An 18,958-nucleotide genomic window follows, 5' to 3' on the forward strand; every position below is an offset into this window, starting at 1 on the left:
GAGAGGAAGGGGGAGGGAGGGAGAGACAGAAACATCAATGATGAGAGAGAATCATTGATCGGCTGCCTTCTGCACCCCCCCTCACCCCAACTGGGGATCAAGCCCACAACCTGAGTGTGTGCCCTGACCGAAAATCAAACCGTGGCCTCCTGGTTCATAGGTTGACGCTCAACCACTGAGCCACACCGGCTGGGCTGCCATTAGTTCTGGTTGTGTTTCAGCCTCACCCCAAAGCCCTAAGCTGATCCGAGATGTGAAGGGTAACGTGTGCAGCCAGGACATTGTTCCTGTGGCTTCACCAAGACTCCATCCAGTTGTTTCTGCTTTGGCATGTGAAGAGCTAGCTTAGTGATGTTCAGCACCTCTAACTATTCCTTTCTGTTTTCTTCCCCTTTCCTGCTGCGGCCTTTGGAATAATTAACAACTTAATGTCCTTGTTATTTTGCCAGCCCCCCCCCCCCCGCCCCCCATTTCCAGAGCTTCCCTTGTAGACCAGAGAGCTTTTGCAGAGGAGGGAAGGGTGAGTGAGAAGGCAGTTCTGGCCCCGAGGCAGTACAGGCTGAGAGGCTGGGGGATGTGTCCTGGCTGCAGACTAGGCCAGCTACATACCACAGGTCCGCCTAGGTTTGAGCTAATCAAGAAGTCAGGCTGTATGGGAAGAATGTGTAAACTGTTTATAGTCTATACTGTATGCAGTATAGTCCATTTCAGGCAGGAGAGAGGCCAGCTGGCTGCCTAGCAGGCTCGCTCTTGTGGAATTGGTGGTTTGGTCCTTAGCGTAGGTCCAGCACTGATTTTCATCCATTCTCTCAGAGCTGATTAAGCCCAAAGGGACAGACACACTCCAAACTGCAAGAGCCCCAGATTGGTACAGCAGAGTTTCCTAGATTTACGCTAAAAAGTGAGTGCCAGGGATCTCAAGGTTATTGATGAGCTCATAGTCCTAGTCGGAGGAGAGTCTGCTTGGGAGAATTACGTTATTTATTACATAATTCTTTGATGGGTAAAGGGGGAAACATTGAAATGGATGATCTTAATGCCTGGCATTGCAGAGCTGTGGCAGCTACCACCACTTGGACCCCAAAGCTCACGCTCTGTTTATGATGCCGTTATCTAGCAGGCAGGGCTTTTCCAAGTCCAGAGCAACTTTCTTAATTACCACCCTGCACGTGGGTTCTTTCTCCTCTGCATTAGTTTGAATAATCAAGGTGACTCTGTGCGAAAGGGAGATCAGTTGATTGATTTTCCTCTGCACATACATGCTCTGAAAGGTATGGGTAATAAGCCCTGGGGAAATAGATGGGAAAGTCAGCTGTGTCCAGAGTCCTCATCCTCAACACCCCCAACTCCAACTCCTTATCACCGCTCCCCAACTGTGGTGTCAAAATCAAATTCATGGGCATGTGCTAAAATGCAGCCTTGCCTGATTGCAGCCTTCTCTGATTGCCGTCAAGGGTAATCCTATCTTTCTTTGGCGGGTGATAAATTGACCACCATGAAAAGCCATTTAGCGAGCCAGAGACTTCTTCCCCAGCAAATCTGAGGCTAAAACACAAGTAAGGAAATCAGTGGACTTGTATCCTAATCTCCCTGGTTCATATGAGAAAGTCCATTCTCCCAGCTGGCTTTATTAACTATTCAAAGAACACACCACAAAATCAGCCTCAGAGATGCATTCTGCACAACGTGGGGGTCTGGTTTGTTTCATAGTTGGATGGTTGGTTCACGTTTGAGCAGGGATGCTGCAGAAGTGTCACAGTTCCTCAGAGAAGACACTTCTGTTATCAGCCTTACATATTTTCCATTGCTAAATTCAAGTGACAGGGTTAAGATAGCTTACGGGTTATCATTTCCCTGTAACCTTTTATGCTAATAACTTTCAGTGGACAAAGGAGATGTCTACTTATTTCTCTTTATTTAGCCTGACATGTAATCAATTTCTTAATTGTTTTTCCAAAATATAAATAGCTTTCATGGTTTTCTTAATTACGAGAGCAATATTATATGCATGAAACAAAGTAAGTTCTTAATAATGGCTTTCTCGTGATAATGAAAATGCTGCCTATGGAATGGAATTGCCCCTGTTAATCCTTTGCCTTCAGAATGATCCACTCGGTAACCCTGGAGGGGTGCGTGGATTAAAGCATGAGGCCCATGGATACGTAGTGAGTAAAAAAGAACAAGGACAGAGCAGGCTCTTGGCAGGTGTGATTCTGCTGGCTTTCACAGCAGTCCTGCAGGCGACTATTGGTATTTCCATGGTCCAGATAAGAAAATTGAAGCTCAGAAAAGAGAAGCAATTTGTCCAAGATCACGTGACCAACAGGTGGCGGAGTTGGGATTTGAACCCACTCCTCTAACTCCCAGATCCATCTTGATCCCGTCCTCTACTCTGAGTCTGTGATTCAGGAGACTTGGGTTCTGTACCTGCAATGCTCAGCAGTTATTAGTGGAAACTTGGGCCCATCCCTGACCCTGGCGTCTCCATCTCTAAAATGAGGGGACCGGCCAAGATAATTTCTCAGGTCCGTGGGGCTGTGTGTGTTGCCAAGATAGATTTTTTTTTTTCTGAAGAGAACATGTCCCAGTTGAACAATTTAATTCTCCAATTTAACAATATTTTTATGATTATAAAACACATGGTTAAAAAATATTCCTCTCTTCACACAAGTGATCATATCTATTAAAAAACAAACAAACCACCCTGCATGGAAAAAGTCATTGTTTCATCTGCTCATATCACACACTGACCCTGAGATCAGTGTGATCCCTCTGTAGCTATAGGTGCTGGGAACAGCTGGACTGAAGGTGTAAGTTTTCTTAACTTCATTTGTTCATATTTTCTTGATCCCTCTTGCAGAGAGCGAATGCTAATGTTTGAAGAACTTTCCGACATCTTCTCGGACCATAATAATCATTTGACCAGCCGGGAACTGCTGATGAAGGTGAGGCACTGGGTACGGGTGGCATTCTTGACTCTGGAATCCATTCAAGGGAACAGTGGCTTGCAGGAGGTGCGGGGGCTCCTTAAATTCCTGCAGTCTGAGAAAGCCTCAAGTGACTAGAAGGCAGACTTTTTGTTGTTTTTTTAATGCCTAATCTAAGAAGCTTGGGGCTGAGAAAATCCAAAGTCCAGCTCCTTGGCTTGACTGTTACGCAACCAGATTGTGAAACTTGTGCTCGTGTGCGTCCCTCTTTAACGAGCTGCTCCGCAAATACCAAGTGCTGGCAGTTAGGTGGGTAAGAGGCCCTGGAATATTTCTTCTCAGCAAAACATCTCCTAGAATGACAGAGGCCGAGCCAGCAATTCCACATCCTTTATTTGAACTACGTTGCACAATCTGTCAGTCAGCAATATTTATTGAACACCAGATGATGCTGACTGCTGAACCCCGGGCTAGGTACAGGTAGAACATGCTGCATTTTACTGTTCCGGACACTGGTTGTATACCTAATATTTATAAAGCACTGGGCCAGCCTCTAGAGCAGTGGTTCTCAACCTTCTGGCCCTTTAAATACAGTTCCTCATGTTGTGACCCAACCATAAAATTATTTTCGTTGCTACTTCATAACTGTAATGTTGCTACTGTTATGAATCGTAATGTAAATATCTGATATGCAGGATGGTCTTAGGCGACCCCTGTGAAAGGGTCGTTCGACCGCCAAAGGGGTCGCGACCCACAGGTTGAGAACCGCTGCTCTAGAGGTATGAAGGTGGCTAACAGATCCTGTTTTTAAGGGTTCACCTTCCAGTTGGTAGATAAAGACACTAAATGAGAATAAGTCCAAGGTGCACATGACAGGCTGTGAATATTCATCAGAGGTGAACATAGAGCAGAAACCATCTTCATAGCCTTTCTATAAAGCAGATCTTATGATCCTCATTTTGCAGGTAGCCAAGAGTCAGATAAATAACATGCCCTAAGTCACACATGTGGTAGGCAGTGGAGCTAGATGTGGATACAACCTGGTGAGACTCTAAAACCTGCCTTTATCACTGAGGCATAAAACTGTCTCTTCTGACCCCTTGGGAGTAGGGGACAGGGTAGATTGGGGACAGCTTGATAGAGAAGGTAAGTCAGCGGTTCAACAGATATTGATTGAGCATTCACTATGTAGTGGGTATTGGAGGTACAACCATATTAAAGGCGGTCTCTGATTTTAAGGAGATGACAGTCTCATGGGGGAGGGAGAGGAGTGAACAGTTACAAAAGAGCAGGAGATGTGCCACCCTAGGGGACCCCTGAACTGGGCAACTGGAGGGTAGGATCCTTGTCCTTACTCTACTTTCCATCAATTGGAGACAACAATAGCATTTAGTCTACTGACCTCATGGAAGGGTTTTGAAGATTGACTAAGATAAAATATTTGAAAGCCCTATGCAGATGTAAGTTATTTTTAGTATTTGGCAAGCTATATACACATGGAACCAAAGTATGCATGACACATGAAAATGAATGAAGTATAAGTTGCATATGTGACCTTAGGCAGACACTTGGAATAGGAGTGAAAGTCAAGTGGAGGTGGGGTGACTAAGAAAAGGCGTCTAGTTGATAATTGTTAGATCAGTCCTTCCTCCAAGGGCATCTGTTATGGTCTTTCTGATTGTTCTCCTTCTAAATCCTACTCATCCTTCATGTTGGAGTGTACACTCTGCTGCTGGGAGCCCTCCTGGACACCCTCAGGCCTGGCTAGGTTCCTTGCATGTGCTCCAGAGGAAGCCGGTCATCCTCTGACCTAGCGCTTCTCATATGTCCCGTTGGCATTGCCTGTGTACTTCGCCTGTCTCCCTACTGGCCTGCAAGCCTCTTTCAGTCAGGGGCTGGGTTTCTCTGTTTCACTGGTACATCCCTGATGCCCAACACAGTGCCTGGCATGTAGCAAGTGTTTGACTGCATGAATTGATGGGTCTTATAATTCACCTGACTTTAACAACTTGCCCACTATCAGCCTTTCTTGGAGAAGACGGTGTGAGCAGGGTAGTTTGTGCTGATGTCTGACTCTGGATTTGGCCTACCTGCTCAATTGCACTCTATACAATGATCGCTGAGATCACATTACTACTCCCTGCTCCACATCCCCCTGGATTTGCAGACTTTAAATGGAAACTCATCTGGCTGGAAGGAGATGGCTTAGTGGTCTCCCGGTCAGTAATAGAAAGCTAGACCAACTGGAGCCACACATTCAAATCGCAAGAGCTCTGAGTCATCCTTGCAAAGTAGATAAATTGAATAGAGTGCAGTTCATTGCCTGGTGACGGTCTTCTGGCTGAAACCTTAGAAGCAAAACTATCTCTAGACATTAAAGGTCCCATAAACCTTTCTTAACAGTAGAAGTTTACCTCAGTGCTCTAAGTGAAATTTCTTATGTAAGTCCCCACTCCCAAAGAAATGGAAAACTTGGCTATGAACTCATGTAGTCTGTGCATTATCATTAATGATAGAGGACTGTTGGGGCCAGTGCATATGTACACGTAGGTCTCTTTCCAGTCATCTTTGTTGATCATTCTTTACTATGAAATATATAATTCTGGGTGTTAATTCTCAGCACAGTTGTGAAAATGAAATCAAGGTATTAAGTTCTCAAAAGAACCACCTGGACTTAGACTGATTTGTGTTTGCGTAATCTTAGTCTTAAATAGCCTCTCTTCTCTTCTACTTCTAGGTAGATGTAATGACTCAGAACATAATAATCAGCAAGAATCTATGGTTTTCCTTTTGTTGGGAAAAATGTTTTTATTTTCCTCAAAAATTACCTTAAACCTGTTACCTCCTTTTGATTTCTAGAACTTAGATAATTGTAAGCAGGTAAATTACAGAATCTACAAATTTCACAACCACAGGGAAGCAGAACATCACAAATCTCGCTGGTTCTTGGGACTCGTAGTGAGAATTCTTCCCAGTTGAATTGACACCAATAACTTCCAGGGAGGCCCAATAATTTGGCTCTGGTACAGATGTACTGTTCAGTGAAGCACCCAAACACACATTCAGAGTTGGAGCAGGAAATTGCAAGGACTGTGAAGACCTACTCAAATAATTACCATTAGCTTTCAAGCTACAATTTTAAAAAAAATATATTTTATTGATTTTTTACAGAGAGGAAGGGAGAGGGATAGAGAGTTAGAAACATTGATGAGAGAGAAACATCGATCAGCTGCCTCCTGCACACTCCCCACGGGGATGTGCCCGCAAGCAAGGTACATGCCCTTGACCAGAATTGAACCTGGGACCCTTGAGTCCGCAGGCCGACGCTCTATCTGCTGAGCCAAACCAGTCAGGGCCAGGCTACAATTTAATCTACATTTATTGAGAAGGATCCCATGCCTGTGTATGTCCCGAATAGAAGAGGCCCCTCTCAGGTGAGGAACAGGGTGAGTGAGGGAATCTGAACTCTGCTAAAGATGAAGAGAGAAGGTGAGACTCAGGTTAGGAATTTGCACGAAAGAGAGGGAAAGATGATAGTGTTGAGTAGTGGGAGGTTTATGGAGGGAGAGATTTGGAATCTATCCCAACATAGGTGATGATTAAGGTCTTGGGCCTGGATAGTATTTGCAAAGACATGAGTATAGTGAAAAACAGGAAGATGACTTTGATAGAAAGAAGAATTTCTGAGATAGTGTGAGCAAGAGCAGAGAAGAGGCAGAAGGAAAGACCCTGAGTGATGTCATCACCAAACCTGTCAAAAGCTTCGAGAAGTGAGGAGGGATTGGTGTTGTGAGACGTTGCAGAGCAGAGGATGTAAGGCTTCAGAAGAAAGAAACGGAAACTGTGGGATTTGGCAACTAGTGGACTTTCCGTGGACACCCCATTTGGAGGAACTGCACTAGCCAACCATCCAGCAGCGATGGACTCTCCTCACGAAGTCATCAAGTCAGTGATCTCCTGGCTCCCACCTCAGGGCTTTGCCTCTCCACCAATGAGCAGGTTGTCCTAGTGCGTTGTCAATGTCCCTTCCATCTCCGTTATTCCGTGATTCTCAGGAGCCTGTTAACTGTTCCAATGCCCTTCATAAGAACGTTAGGTATATGTGCAATAATTTCCACACATATTCCTCTGCTGATGGTTAAGAAAGTGGAAGGGAGCCAGAAGACTGACACACTGGTAGAGATGGACACTCGTATTAAAGTCAGAAAGAATGGATTTCTTACTCCAAGAAAATTCTCAAGAATTTGAGAGGACTCAACCTCCTAGCACAGGAAATGGCACATTTTATTTAGCCCCTTTCATTCACCCCCAGGAAAAACTCTAAGTAGGAGATTATTAAATGGTAATGCTCCTGATGATCCTCTGTCACAGGGAGAATTAAAATGGACAGTAAGTCACTATGGGTTCTGTCCCCAGCAGTGTCCCTGGGCCTGGGTTAAGGGTTGTGAGTGATAGAAGAAGGTAACTGACACCTCCCTGCCACGGGGAAGGCCAAGTCACCGAGGAAGACCCTTAGCAGCCGTACGGTAGTGAAAGGTCACATGCTATGAAAACGTAATGAACCCAGGGAAACTGACTAAGGGAAAACTAAAGTAGAGGTTATACGCAACTGAACTGTGCAATTTGCCTTCCATTCATACAGTTCCTGGAAAATGAGAACCTAACAAGACTGAAACCACAAAACGGAAAACACTTTATGTTCAGTCAGCAAACTCAAGATTAGTCATTATGTAGAAGAGTTTAAAAGAGTTTGTTGTTACAACAGACGGGAGGAGGGAAGGGACGGTCATCTGTCCTCAGGCGCCCAGAGGAAGGATTGATGTGTAAGAGTTCTAACCTGAGAGGCAACTTGAGAGGTTTGACGGGGAGGAAACGGGGGGACGTGTATGAAGTCCTGGCCTTCACAGATTCGCGCTGTGCCCAGTACTGGACTTCCTCAAAGAACTTCCGGCACAAAAGTTTCACTTGGCTAAGAAATACCACAGAAATAGTCCCTTTTCTTTCACAGAATGCTGGCCGGTGCACTTCAGGCCAAGAGCGAGAAACCACACATGTCCAGGGGAAGAGATCTTCATTTCCAGGCCGTGTGATGACTGAGTGAAATCTGGGATGTGTAAAAACTTGCCTCCACTTCCAGGAATCGCCTGTCTTAGATTGACGATTGATTTTATACCAAACCAGGGCTCTTATTACCATGTAGGGGGTACAGGATAATCCAAGGCCCCCAGGTCTTTCTACAAATAGACCACTTGCAACCAGCCGGCCTGGATTTGCCTAATTCAGCCCGAGCCCACTGCAGGCCTCTCCATTTTGCCTGCCACCCAGACAGCTGTGCGGAGGGTCCGTGTCAGCCACTAGGTGCCACTTCACTTCTTCCCAGGGTCCTTCTCCATCACTCTCCTCTGTGTGTGCTTCTCTTCCAGGAAGGAACCTCCAAGTTTGCCAACCTGGACAGCAGTGTGAAAGAAAACCAGAAGCGGACGCAGCGGCGGCTCCAGCTGCAGAAGGACATGGTACGTGCACCCGGATCTTCCCGAGGCCCCCGGGAGAGCCGCCTGGGTGGGGAGCGGCCCCCGCATGCCACCAGCACCTTCATCTGCAGGGGCCCAGGCTTTCATGAGCGTCTCCCATTCCCTGCCCGTTCGTTCTCAGTAACTAACCCTGGGGATCTGCAGGAAAGGAACAGTGTTATTACTCCCATTGGACCCAGCAGGAAGTAAACACTGAGAGTCGGGGATCATGGTGCTCTCTGGGGCACTTTTTTTCTGTAAGGAACACACTGCCGCAGGTAGACTTCCTTCCCTCTTCCTCTACCCACTCCTGCACTGAGAAGCTGCTGCCACCTTGGCCTTGAGACCTCCTGGGCTCCACTCCCCGATGGGAAGGCCTCCGTAGTCAGCTTTGCATGCGTGGTGGCCCAGGACCAGGTGGGACGGAGTGTCCGCGCCCAGGAGGATTTGATCATGTGCCGGGAAATCTCATTTGTTCCCACCCTCTAGTCAGTTCCCAGCTCTCCTAACCCCAAGGGCCAGCCAAACCTTTCTCAGTACTCAGAGGCGTGCCGGACCTCCCTCCTTAAGACTGAAGGATAGTTATTATCATCTTTAGCTTTACTTAAAAAGCTTCCCTAATGATAAGCATAGAAGAGGAAAAGCAGAGAGAGGAGACTAGAGACAGACAACTCTGATATTCTCATCCTGTTTACAGAGGACTTCTCTTTGGAAAGCTGCACATAAGTCGGGAACGTTCTTGAGTGATAGGGCTCTGCTGTAACATAAAGCCGTACAAATTTACAACATTTCCAACTCTTCAGTTGTTCAAAGACAAGTTAAAAATAGCTGTTAAAAAAAGAAGAGTATTTTGGTCCGGGATGAGACCTTGAGTGCATAATGGGGAAGGACGAGCTGCCGCTGACGGGAGGCCCTGAAGGACGGGCCCTCCTTGGCGTGACCCTCACCAGGCAGTTCTGGCTGAGGAAGCAGCCACCTCGCACACGCAGCCTGCCTTGTCCTGGCTGAGACCTGGGGGTTTCTTTTGGCCAGAATTTCCGTAAGTGCCTCAGTGGAACTTAGAAGGTGTCCATGGAAGTACCCTTTTATTTTATTTTCAACATCATTAATGCTTTGGTGCCTTATGGAGAACAGATGATTTCAAAGGAAATTTGGTGAAATTAATCTAGTATATACCTGTAGTTGAAGTATTTCTACCTGATTGCCAAGGGCCAATTTTTTTATTTTATTTTGGAATTTACAGAGAAGTTCCAGGTAGTGCATGAGTTTCTGTGAACCCTCACCCAGTTTCCTTTCGTGGACATCTTCCATGACCATGCACACCTGTCATCCCGAGACACGGGCCCTGGCAGGCCACTGCTGCCTACAGGGCAGACCTCTCTTGCTTCTCAGCACTTTTCCATTAGTGTCCTCTTTCTGTTCCAGGGTCTAACCCAGCATACCCCCCTCATTCAGTTGTCATGTCTCCCAATCTCCTCCGGTCTGTGCCAGTTTCTCAGTTTTGCCTTGTTTTTCATGACCTTGACAATCTTAAGGAACACTATCCTGGTGCCCTTAGAACAGTGGTTCTCAACCTTCTGGCCCTTTAAATACAGTTCCTCATGTTGTGACCCAACCATAAAATTATTTTCGTTGCTACTGGATAGAGAGTTAGAAATATCGATGAGAGAGAAACATCGATAAGCTGCCTCCTGCACACCTCCTAGTGGGGATGTGCCCGCAACCAAGGTATATGCCCTTGACCGGAATCGAACCCGGAACCCTTCAGTCCGCAGGCCGACGCTCTATCCACTGAGCCAAACCGGTTAGTGCCCTTCTGGCCCTTTAAATACAGTTCCTCATGTTGTGACCCAACCATAAAATTATTTTTGTTGCTACTTCATAACTGTAATGTTGCTACTGTTATGAATCATAATGTAAATATCTGATATGCAGGATGGTTTAGGCGACCCCTGTGAAAGGGTCGTTCGACCGCCAAAGGGGTCGCGACCCACAGGTTGAGAACCGCTGCCTTAGAATGTCCCACAGTCAGAGTGAGTCTGTTGTCTTCCTAGTGACTAGACTGAAGTTATGGGTTTGGGGGAAGACTGTCACAGGGTGAAGTGCCATTTTCATCACATTCTGGCAAGGAGCGAATGACATGACATCAGGGTGACATCTGGTGTCACTCGTGATATTACCCTTCAAGCCTTGATTCATGTCGAGTTTGCCAGGTGTTCCCCTTTAAAGTTACTCCTTCTCCCTCTCCCTCCTATGCTTTGGAAGTGAGTCATGAAGTCTAGACCAAGGGGCCGTTGTAGCAGTGGCATCTCACCCCCTTGTGGTGCACACTCTTCTCCTGTGAGCAGCGGCCGCCCCCTCACCGATGGCGAGGCCATCCCTCTCCAGGCCATTCCAAACCACTCGAGTGTCCACTCCTCCAAAAGAGAAGAGACATCTCTGGCCTGAGCCTGAGCAACATATAAGCCCCCTGTGGGCACTCTTATCTGGTCTCCTGGCTTTGAGGCTCAGTTTTCAAAACTTTGAAAGTCAGATATCAGATGATGGACTTCTTGTGTAGGAATTTTCAACAGTTCATTCATGGAATTAGTACCAATGCCCCCAAATTAGGCCCTGAATGGTTCTGAATTAAACTTGTCAAGGCTTACCTGGCCATTCAAAGATTGCTGCTTCCTTCTGCGAATGGGCACGTTGCTAAACGTAGCCCACAGCAGGTCCATTTGCCCCAGCGTGGAGGTTATTGAAACCCGTAGGCTTGTCAGTAACAGCCAAGACAGTTTTGTTGTGCTTCCTCCTCAGGGGCTGATGCAGGGCACTGTGCCCTACCTGGGCACCTTCCTGACTGACCTGACCATGCTCGACACCGCACTCCAGGACTACATCGAGGTGAGTTCTGTGCAGGTGGCATCGTGGCACCTGCAGCCTTCTCCTTGGTACCCAAGAGAGAAATTCACCTTTGTTAGTGTCTATTGAGGGCCATTGTGTCCATGGCACTGTGCTAGATGCTATGAAGAATACAAAGGTGAGTAACCAGAAGTGGCTCACAATCCCATGGAAGGTAGACGTCAAAGCTGGCAGGGTTGATAGAAAATTAAGAATTTAAACAGATGCGGTTTGGTAAGAGGGGAGGTCATGATTAGCTCCATGTGAGGAGAGAGATGGCAAGACCTTATGAAGGACGGGTTTGAGCAAGAACTTAATGTTGAGTTGGGTTTTGGGAGGGGGTAATATGCCCTAACATTCCATCCTATCTGGTGGGGTAGGGAGTCAAGTTTGTGGATTTTTCAGTATTCCATTTTTTCCTATTGTCTGCTCTGAGGCAGCCACACTTGGGCACACGTGCTCTCTCTCTTTCGATGGGAAAAGAGCTGGACCCAGTCAAATAATCTACTTTTTATAACTATTAAAATATTAAGTGGAGAATAAGTTTGATATTGAAATGAAAGTGAAGAATATGTTTGCGTCCATCTCTCGCCCGTGGTTACCACATGTAATCAGCCTTTATTAGAAGGAGTGGCAGTAAGTTTGCACGCACCTGCCTCCAAGTTCACGTGAATGTTGTGGACATGCTCGTTCCTGCTGCCTTGCCTATGTCTCCTTACATCCTCTGCCTCAGCTTATCTCAGGAAACACTCACCAGTGTTGGGGAATGGGGGAGTGATAATGATTTAGAGTTAAGTTCAGCCTCCTGAGAATAGGAGCTGGGGGTGAAGAACTGAAACTTAACTTTTCATGATGCTTCGTAGAAGAGACTTCCCTTTTGATAAACCATTGACAATTTGGTTCCTAGTATGAGTCAAGGACCATCTGTTTTTGTTACTTTTGGTTAAAAAAAGTGTAATGGAACATTTACTCAAGCTCTTGCCTTCCTGGTTCTGCAAATGTATTTGGATTCTGAATTGTAATTCCTCAATATTACTGTTTTAGTTGTTTAAGAGAAGGCTATTTGCCTATCCTGTCCTATTATAATTAAAAGAATGTTGAAGCAAACAATGCTTTCTTTCCTCCATAGTAGCCATAATTACAGTGATATTAATATTTATGACTTTATTTTAATCTTAATTAAAACCTTCAATTGGTTTTAGTAAGGCCTAGAACAACACAGGGCTTGGCTGTGTTTCAAAGTTTGGTTTGTCACTCTCTCTCTCTCTTAATTCCTTTCAGGGTGGGCTGATCAACTTTGAGAAAAGGAGACGGGTAAGTAGAGATCTTGATTTTCCATGTGACTTATCTGGGATGACAAAATGAAAGCAGTGGGGACTTACATTTTTTGGTAGAGGCAGAAAAAAATGAATTAGCATTTATTGATCATTTGTCATATACCACTGCGCTCAGCATGCGCCCATACATTATCCCCCAAGAGCCCCGCGAGGTAGATTTCTCATCCTCAATTCAAAGGTGAGGAAACCAGGACTGAGCGAGATGGAGTCGCGTGGCCAGAGCCAACCAGAGCTCACATCCTGCCCAGCCACTGCTGAGCCCGCCCGCCCTTTCCTTACACCTCCTCCCCCTTCTTCACAATCGGCTTCAGTAATAACGGGTTCCTCTTCTTATGGGTTTCCTAAGAGTAAATGACATAGAAGAATTAATAAAGATGGTTAACTCTTATGGGTCTATTTGAGAGAGGAAAGGAAAGGGTCTCACTGTTATTTAAAGAATTATTCTTTTTCTTTCCTGTCAGCAGAGGAAAGGGTGTTCAACATAAATTTTAATTTTTTGTGTGGACAGTAGAATAATTCGGTATGGCACTAAAAAAAAAAAAAGATAAAACAGAGCTTTGAAAATTTGGTGTGGCTTTGGTGTTGACATGCTGTAGTTAAATAGGTATTTAAAAGATTCAAAGGAAAACAAGTGGGAAAAAGAATAACTTCACCCCAGCGGACTCTTACTGTTCTTTAGTCATTCATTCCTCTTTGATTCCACGAATATTGATTGCATACCTCCCATGGGTCAGACGCTGTGATAGGTGTGGGTATTGCAGCAGAAAACACATACAAAACACAGAGCTCACTAGCCTCGGAAAGCCCGCAATCCAGGAGGAAGGTGAACACATAAGGAGACAATTATAAGGCGACCTGCTGAAGGGCTTGTGAGCAGAAGGAGGGGCATCTATCCCCCAACTTGTGGGGTCAGAGAAATTTTCAGAAGCAAATGACCTTGAAGTTAAAACCAGAACTTCAGGAGCTAAGCAAGCTGAGTTCACTGGTAACAAGATACACTAACCTAGACAGATGTAAGACTTCTGTCCTTGGTAGAGTGTGCTTTCTTCTGTAGCCAACGATGAATGTTGCCTGAGGGTACTGAGACCAAGGGCGGAGGTCATTGGATGGGAAACTGACACCATAGACCGCCAGCTGTTGGTTACCTCTGTCATGTCCTGTAAGGACAGAACACATTGTTACCTCGTTACCCATCTTTGTCCTTTAATTCAGAATAACCAAAGATGGTAATCTCTTTCTCTTTAAGACTAGCATGTGGAACTCTTGGAAAGTTTGAGTATAAAACCCAAGGCTAAAGCTTATACTCATTGCTGACTTAAAAATAAAAATCCTTATTGATGCATCTAAGGAAGTATAAATAATTTTGGACATAATTATATACTTGCTTCTCTTGTGAGCTTTAAAAGACTTGGTTAAATGATTTACTGGAGTAGTAAAAACCCAAGGATTGGGGAAATCTAAACATTCTAGTTTGGAGGCACCGAACTGTTTAGATATTCGAACATACCACAACTTATTTGTTGAGGGGTAAGAGTTGAAGAAGACGGGGGTGGGGAACTTGGGAGCTTCCAAATGTTTTTGTTTATCTTTTAGAAGTATTCGACTTAAAAATAACTTTTTTATCCTTATAATTAAAATAGAAAAGAACAAAAGGAAGTCACTATGACTTTAGGTAGTAACTAGTTTGGGTTATTTTGATAGCGTGTTTTATTCACACAAATTGCTTTGTTAAGGGGAACAGAGGATTGACAATTACAGCAGACAAGACCTTCAGAGATCCTAAGTTAGAATTTCTGTTCAGCTATTTTACTTCTAAGGAAGGCAGTGCCTAGATGATTTTCTCCATAATTTATCTGAATGCGGCATTTTTTTCTTTTTCACGTTGAAAAGATGTGTATTTGGTTGGCCTTATTCCTCTCTTTCTTTTTGGTGTTTTGTCTGCTTTAGGAATTTGAAGTGATTGCCCAAATAAAGCTCTTACAGTCTGCCTGCAACAGCTACTGCATGACCCCAGACCAGAAGTTCATCCAGTGGTTCCAGAGGCAGCGGCTCCTGACAGAGGAGGAGAGGTAAGTGGACCTACTGCCCACCAAGGTGGAGCTGTGGTGCTGGCGAGGGGAATACCACACCCAGTTCCTCACATGGCTATTTTTTAAAAAAAATATATGTATTGATTTTTTACAAAGAGGAAAGGAGAGGGATAGAGAGTTAGAAACATCGATGAGAGAGAAACATCGATCAGCTGCCTCCAGCACACTCCCCACTGGGGATGTGCCCACAACCAAGGTACATGCCCTTGACCGGAATCAAACCTGGGACCCTTGAGTCCGCAGGCCGATGCTCTATCCACTGAGCCAAACCGGTTAGGGCCTCACGTGGCTATTTATTCAACAGCTGTTTAGTGAGCAGCTACTAGACTCTAAGACGCTTGGCTTTCAAAGGATACTGATGTAGCAGGAAAAGCTGGATTAATGACATCGGAAGATGTGCTTTCAGATTCTTGCTCTACCATTGATTATCTCTGTAACCTTGAACAAGTCACTCATTCTTCCTGATCATCAGGATGCTCTTCTATAAGATGTTTGTTTGTGAAGATTAAATGAAATCATATTTGGGGAAAACATTGCTAAAGTGCTTACATCACCACCACCACCACCACCACCGATCATCACCATGTGTGTCACTGTTGTTAATTGGTACCAGCTTTCAGTCAGGGAGGGGAGGCGGCCCATGAAGAATTGAAATAAAATGCTGCAGGATCTCCAGGCAGGAACAGTTCATTTGGCCAGGGATGGGGGGAAACAGGGAAGATGGCCATGAAGTGTTACCATGTGTGCGGGTCTGGGAAGGAGAGCGGGTTGCACCCGGAGATCTGGAGAAGAACATTCCAGACAGAGAAGAATATGAGTGAAGGCTCGGTGGCCTGCCATGCTTGGTGTTTGGAGGGACAGTGAGAATTCTGGTGTGGCTGGGACACAAGGGGCAGGTTTCGGAGCAGTGGTTGGGGAGCATGGAAAGGTACGTTAACTCCAGCGTCTTGAATGTTGGCCCTTCAGTGGAGTCGTCTTTACCGTGTAGCCCAGAGGATTAGAGTCTGCAGTCCACATCGGCCACTGCATGCTTTTACGTTTTTAAATGGTTGGGGTGGGGGGAGGAGGAGAGACAAAGGATGTGACATGGGCAGTTATTTGAAATTCAGATTTTATCCATAAATATAGTTTCGTTGGAACACAGCCCAATCATTCACATCGTATTTATGATTGCTTTCATGCTTTAAAGGCAGAGTTGAGTAGTTGCCAGAGAGACCATGCAGCCTGCAAAGCCTGGTCCTTTACAGAAAGTACATGCGCTCGTGCGCGCGCGCGCACACACACACACACACACACACACACACAGTAATAGGAGGGAGACAGAGAGAGGAGATGCTTCTTCCCCAGGCTTAGCAGTGGGAGGAGAATGATCAGGAAACAGAATGGAGTCAGCCTTTGATGCTGGTACAAAGCACACATCCACGTATTTGAGGCACGTGGAACTAACCGGCCTCAGTCTATATGCCAGTGGGGGATGTCGGGAGGAGGCACATGTGTAAATTTGTAAGATCTGGTCATTGAGTCAGTGCCCTCTGACACGTGTGATAGAACAACATGGTACATATCTTTATGTTGAGCAATCAGAACCTTCCTCTAAAATAAAACCAGCAAATCACGTGAATTTCAACCTCTTTAATGGCTAAGCCCTGACCTCGCGCTCCCTTCTGTTCCCCAGCTACGCCCTGTCCTGTGAGGTGGAAGCAGCTCCGGATGCCAGCGCCACCTCGCCCAAGCCTCGGAAGAGCATGGTGAAGAGGCTCAGCCTGTGAGTGTCACGCAGGGTCCGGGGGCCTCAAGGGGCCCCATGAGAATAGGGGAGAGGAAGGGTATTCAACACAGACGCCCTGAGCCAGGGCAACAGTGAAGGACCGTTCACTGACTTGTTAAATAGCTGACTTCTGTCATGAACTCACGGTGTATATTTTCTAAATCCATTCGTTCTTCTCTGTTCTGCCTGGTACGAACCACCCTCATCTCTTACCGGGAGCACCAGCAACACCTTTCCCAGCTTCTGCCCCACCCTGGCCCCAGCAATCCACATAGTCTGGAGTCCCTTAAAGTGTACACCAGGTTCTATCATTTCCTTGCTTAAAACCTCCAGGGTTTTCTTTTAAGGTAGCACCCGAACTCCTTATCCTAGCTCACTAGGCCCTGCACGATCTTCCCCCAACCTTCTTGACCACCTTCCTCTCATCCGACGCTCCACGTAGTTCACCGTCTTCCAGGCTCCTCCAGCCTCACCGGGCTTGGCAGTAGCTGTTCCTTTGGCCTGGCGTGCTCTTTCTCTGTGTTAATATTGGCAAAAGTGTTACCGCCTGTGAGAGCACCCTCTCTAACATTGCTGTCTACCCCATCCCTGCCTGTTGCACTGGATGTTCCTTCCAGGGGGATGTAAGCCACCGGAAGCAGGAGCCTGTCCATCATACTCAGGGCTGCATGCTCAGCTCAGAGCCAGGCACGGGAGAGGCCCTCCGTGGCTCACTTCCTACCCGTCTCCTTTTCAGTAAAATCCGGAGTCTGACATGGCCCTCAGGACTCTTGAGGGTCTGCAGCATCTCCCCAGCCCCGCCCAGCTGTCTCACACCTCTGTCCTCATCTTTCCCGCTCACTCTACTCCTCTGCGCCAGACACCCAGACCTCCCTCTCTTTTGAAGACGTACCTGTGTCTGATCTTTTGAGTGACACATCTGCTTTGGCCAGGGCCAAGCCAGAACAGCATTGGTAACATTGGACAGTGTTTTCTTGGCAGAGTGACCTGACACATCCCAACTCTCCCAGTGACTTAATCGTGTAAATTTCTGTTCGTGAGTGTTTGGTACTTCCTGGCAGTCTCTCCACCGGCCTCAGTGAGTCACATGGTAGGGACGGCGCATGGACTTGTTATTGTCTTTTTCCCAGTGTGACATATGCAGCCCCTATTGGGCGTGGATGGCGTGATCTCCCGCTATCAGAAGCTGCCCAGGCTTCTTTCTACCTGATACCAGGTGATAAGAGGCTTTTGAGGATTAGGGTGGAACATGTGATTTTATAGAAAGCATTTTTAAGGTAATCCCGTTGTCTTGCCAAACCTCTCTCCTTGTCGGGATGTCTACCCTGGCCCTCCTAAACGCTAGATTTTTGAGCTTTTAGATTCACCTCTTGGAATTTCCCACAGTCTCTCGCTATGTTTTCATTGCTGCAGTCATGGGGGAGAATGAGTTCTCTTCTGAGATGACGCAAAGGCCTGACCAAGCCTTGTCAGCTGGTAAGATGGACACCTGCACAAGGAATCAGGCTCCTTGATAGGTGAGGTGAGGAATGCAGGGCCTCTTGGTCCCCTCTGCTGCACAAGGAATTGGGGCTTTCAGCACAGGTAGATCATCCTAAGCGCTGCATCCTTTGCCCACTTGCTGTTCTTCCCTGTCCTTGGTAGCTGCCACTGCACACTCACTTTCTATACCTGCTTCTCTCACATTCCTTCCAGCCCAAGTGTGCGTTCTTACTGTGCCGGGTGCGCTAGCGTCCCCAGGTCCTATCTCTGCAAAACACTGGCAAGAATCTCTGTGAGGATCCGTGTGAAGTCCAGGGGAGGCAGGACTGTCAGGCCAGAGCCCTGTGGTGGGCGCTCTCTACAGCCCTTTCACTGGTGGGATCTTGCTGAGATGTTCGGGTGTAATCCTTGGTAATCGTCGTTGACTTTGCACGTTTATTATGAATAAAAGAGGTCACATGCCCCCAACTTATTTCTTGTACATATTAGGGTGTTTGCATGCGTTTTCAAAAGATTTTATGACCTTAGCACTTATACAAAGGTGGAAAATGTCCTTTTTTGCTCTCCCTACAGTCAGTGGTTCACTCATTCAAAGAGGTTGGAGAGTCTTTTGGAGCGTTAGGGGGAGGGGTGCCTTGTTTGAAGGCCGGAGATGCCAGGTATTGAGGTAGAATGAACCTTTACAAATAGAATGGCCTCATCAAGTTGCACAGCTGGAAGAACCTTTGGTAGGATGCTTTCTTGTATCTATTTTATAATTTTGTGTTGTGAGCTCATTTTTATCAGAGAATTCTCTGCAGCCTGGGTTGAAGGTATATTTCTCCAGAAATATGTACATGTATGTATATATTTAAAATTCTAGTTTCTTCAGGAGTAACTGTCCTGAGAGTTCCTAGAGTGCTTAGGTAGCAACTCTAAGATCACATCTGATTTCTGGAGAGACGTTTTTCTTTTCTTTTTC

General features: G+C 46.1%; 1 protein-coding gene across 2 annotated transcripts in view; it reads left to right on the forward strand.

Annotated features, from left to right (window-relative positions):
• RGL1 (ral guanine nucleotide dissociation stimulator like 1) overlaps positions 1-18,958 on the forward strand; it is a 151,478-nt gene that overhangs the window by 117,657 nt on the left and 14,863 nt on the right. For both annotated transcript variants that reach the window (XM_023754727.1, XM_014456805.2), the window contains exons 9-14: positions 2,861-2,945; positions 8,351-8,440; positions 11,237-11,323; positions 12,602-12,634; positions 14,605-14,726; positions 16,423-16,512. In XM_023754727.1, the coding sequence (XP_023610495.1) occupies positions 2,861-2,945; positions 8,351-8,440; positions 11,237-11,323; positions 12,602-12,634; positions 14,605-14,726; positions 16,423-16,512 (507 nt within the window). The remainder of the gene's footprint in view (positions 1-2,860; positions 2,946-8,350; positions 8,441-11,236; positions 11,324-12,601; positions 12,635-14,604; positions 14,727-16,422; positions 16,513-18,958) is intronic.

This window comes from Myotis lucifugus, unplaced genomic scaffold, assembly GCF_000147115.1.
Source record: "Myotis lucifugus unplaced genomic scaffold, Myoluc2.0 scaffold_65, whole genome shotgun sequence".
NCBI lineage: Eukaryota > Metazoa > Chordata > Mammalia > Chiroptera > Vespertilionidae > Myotis > Myotis lucifugus.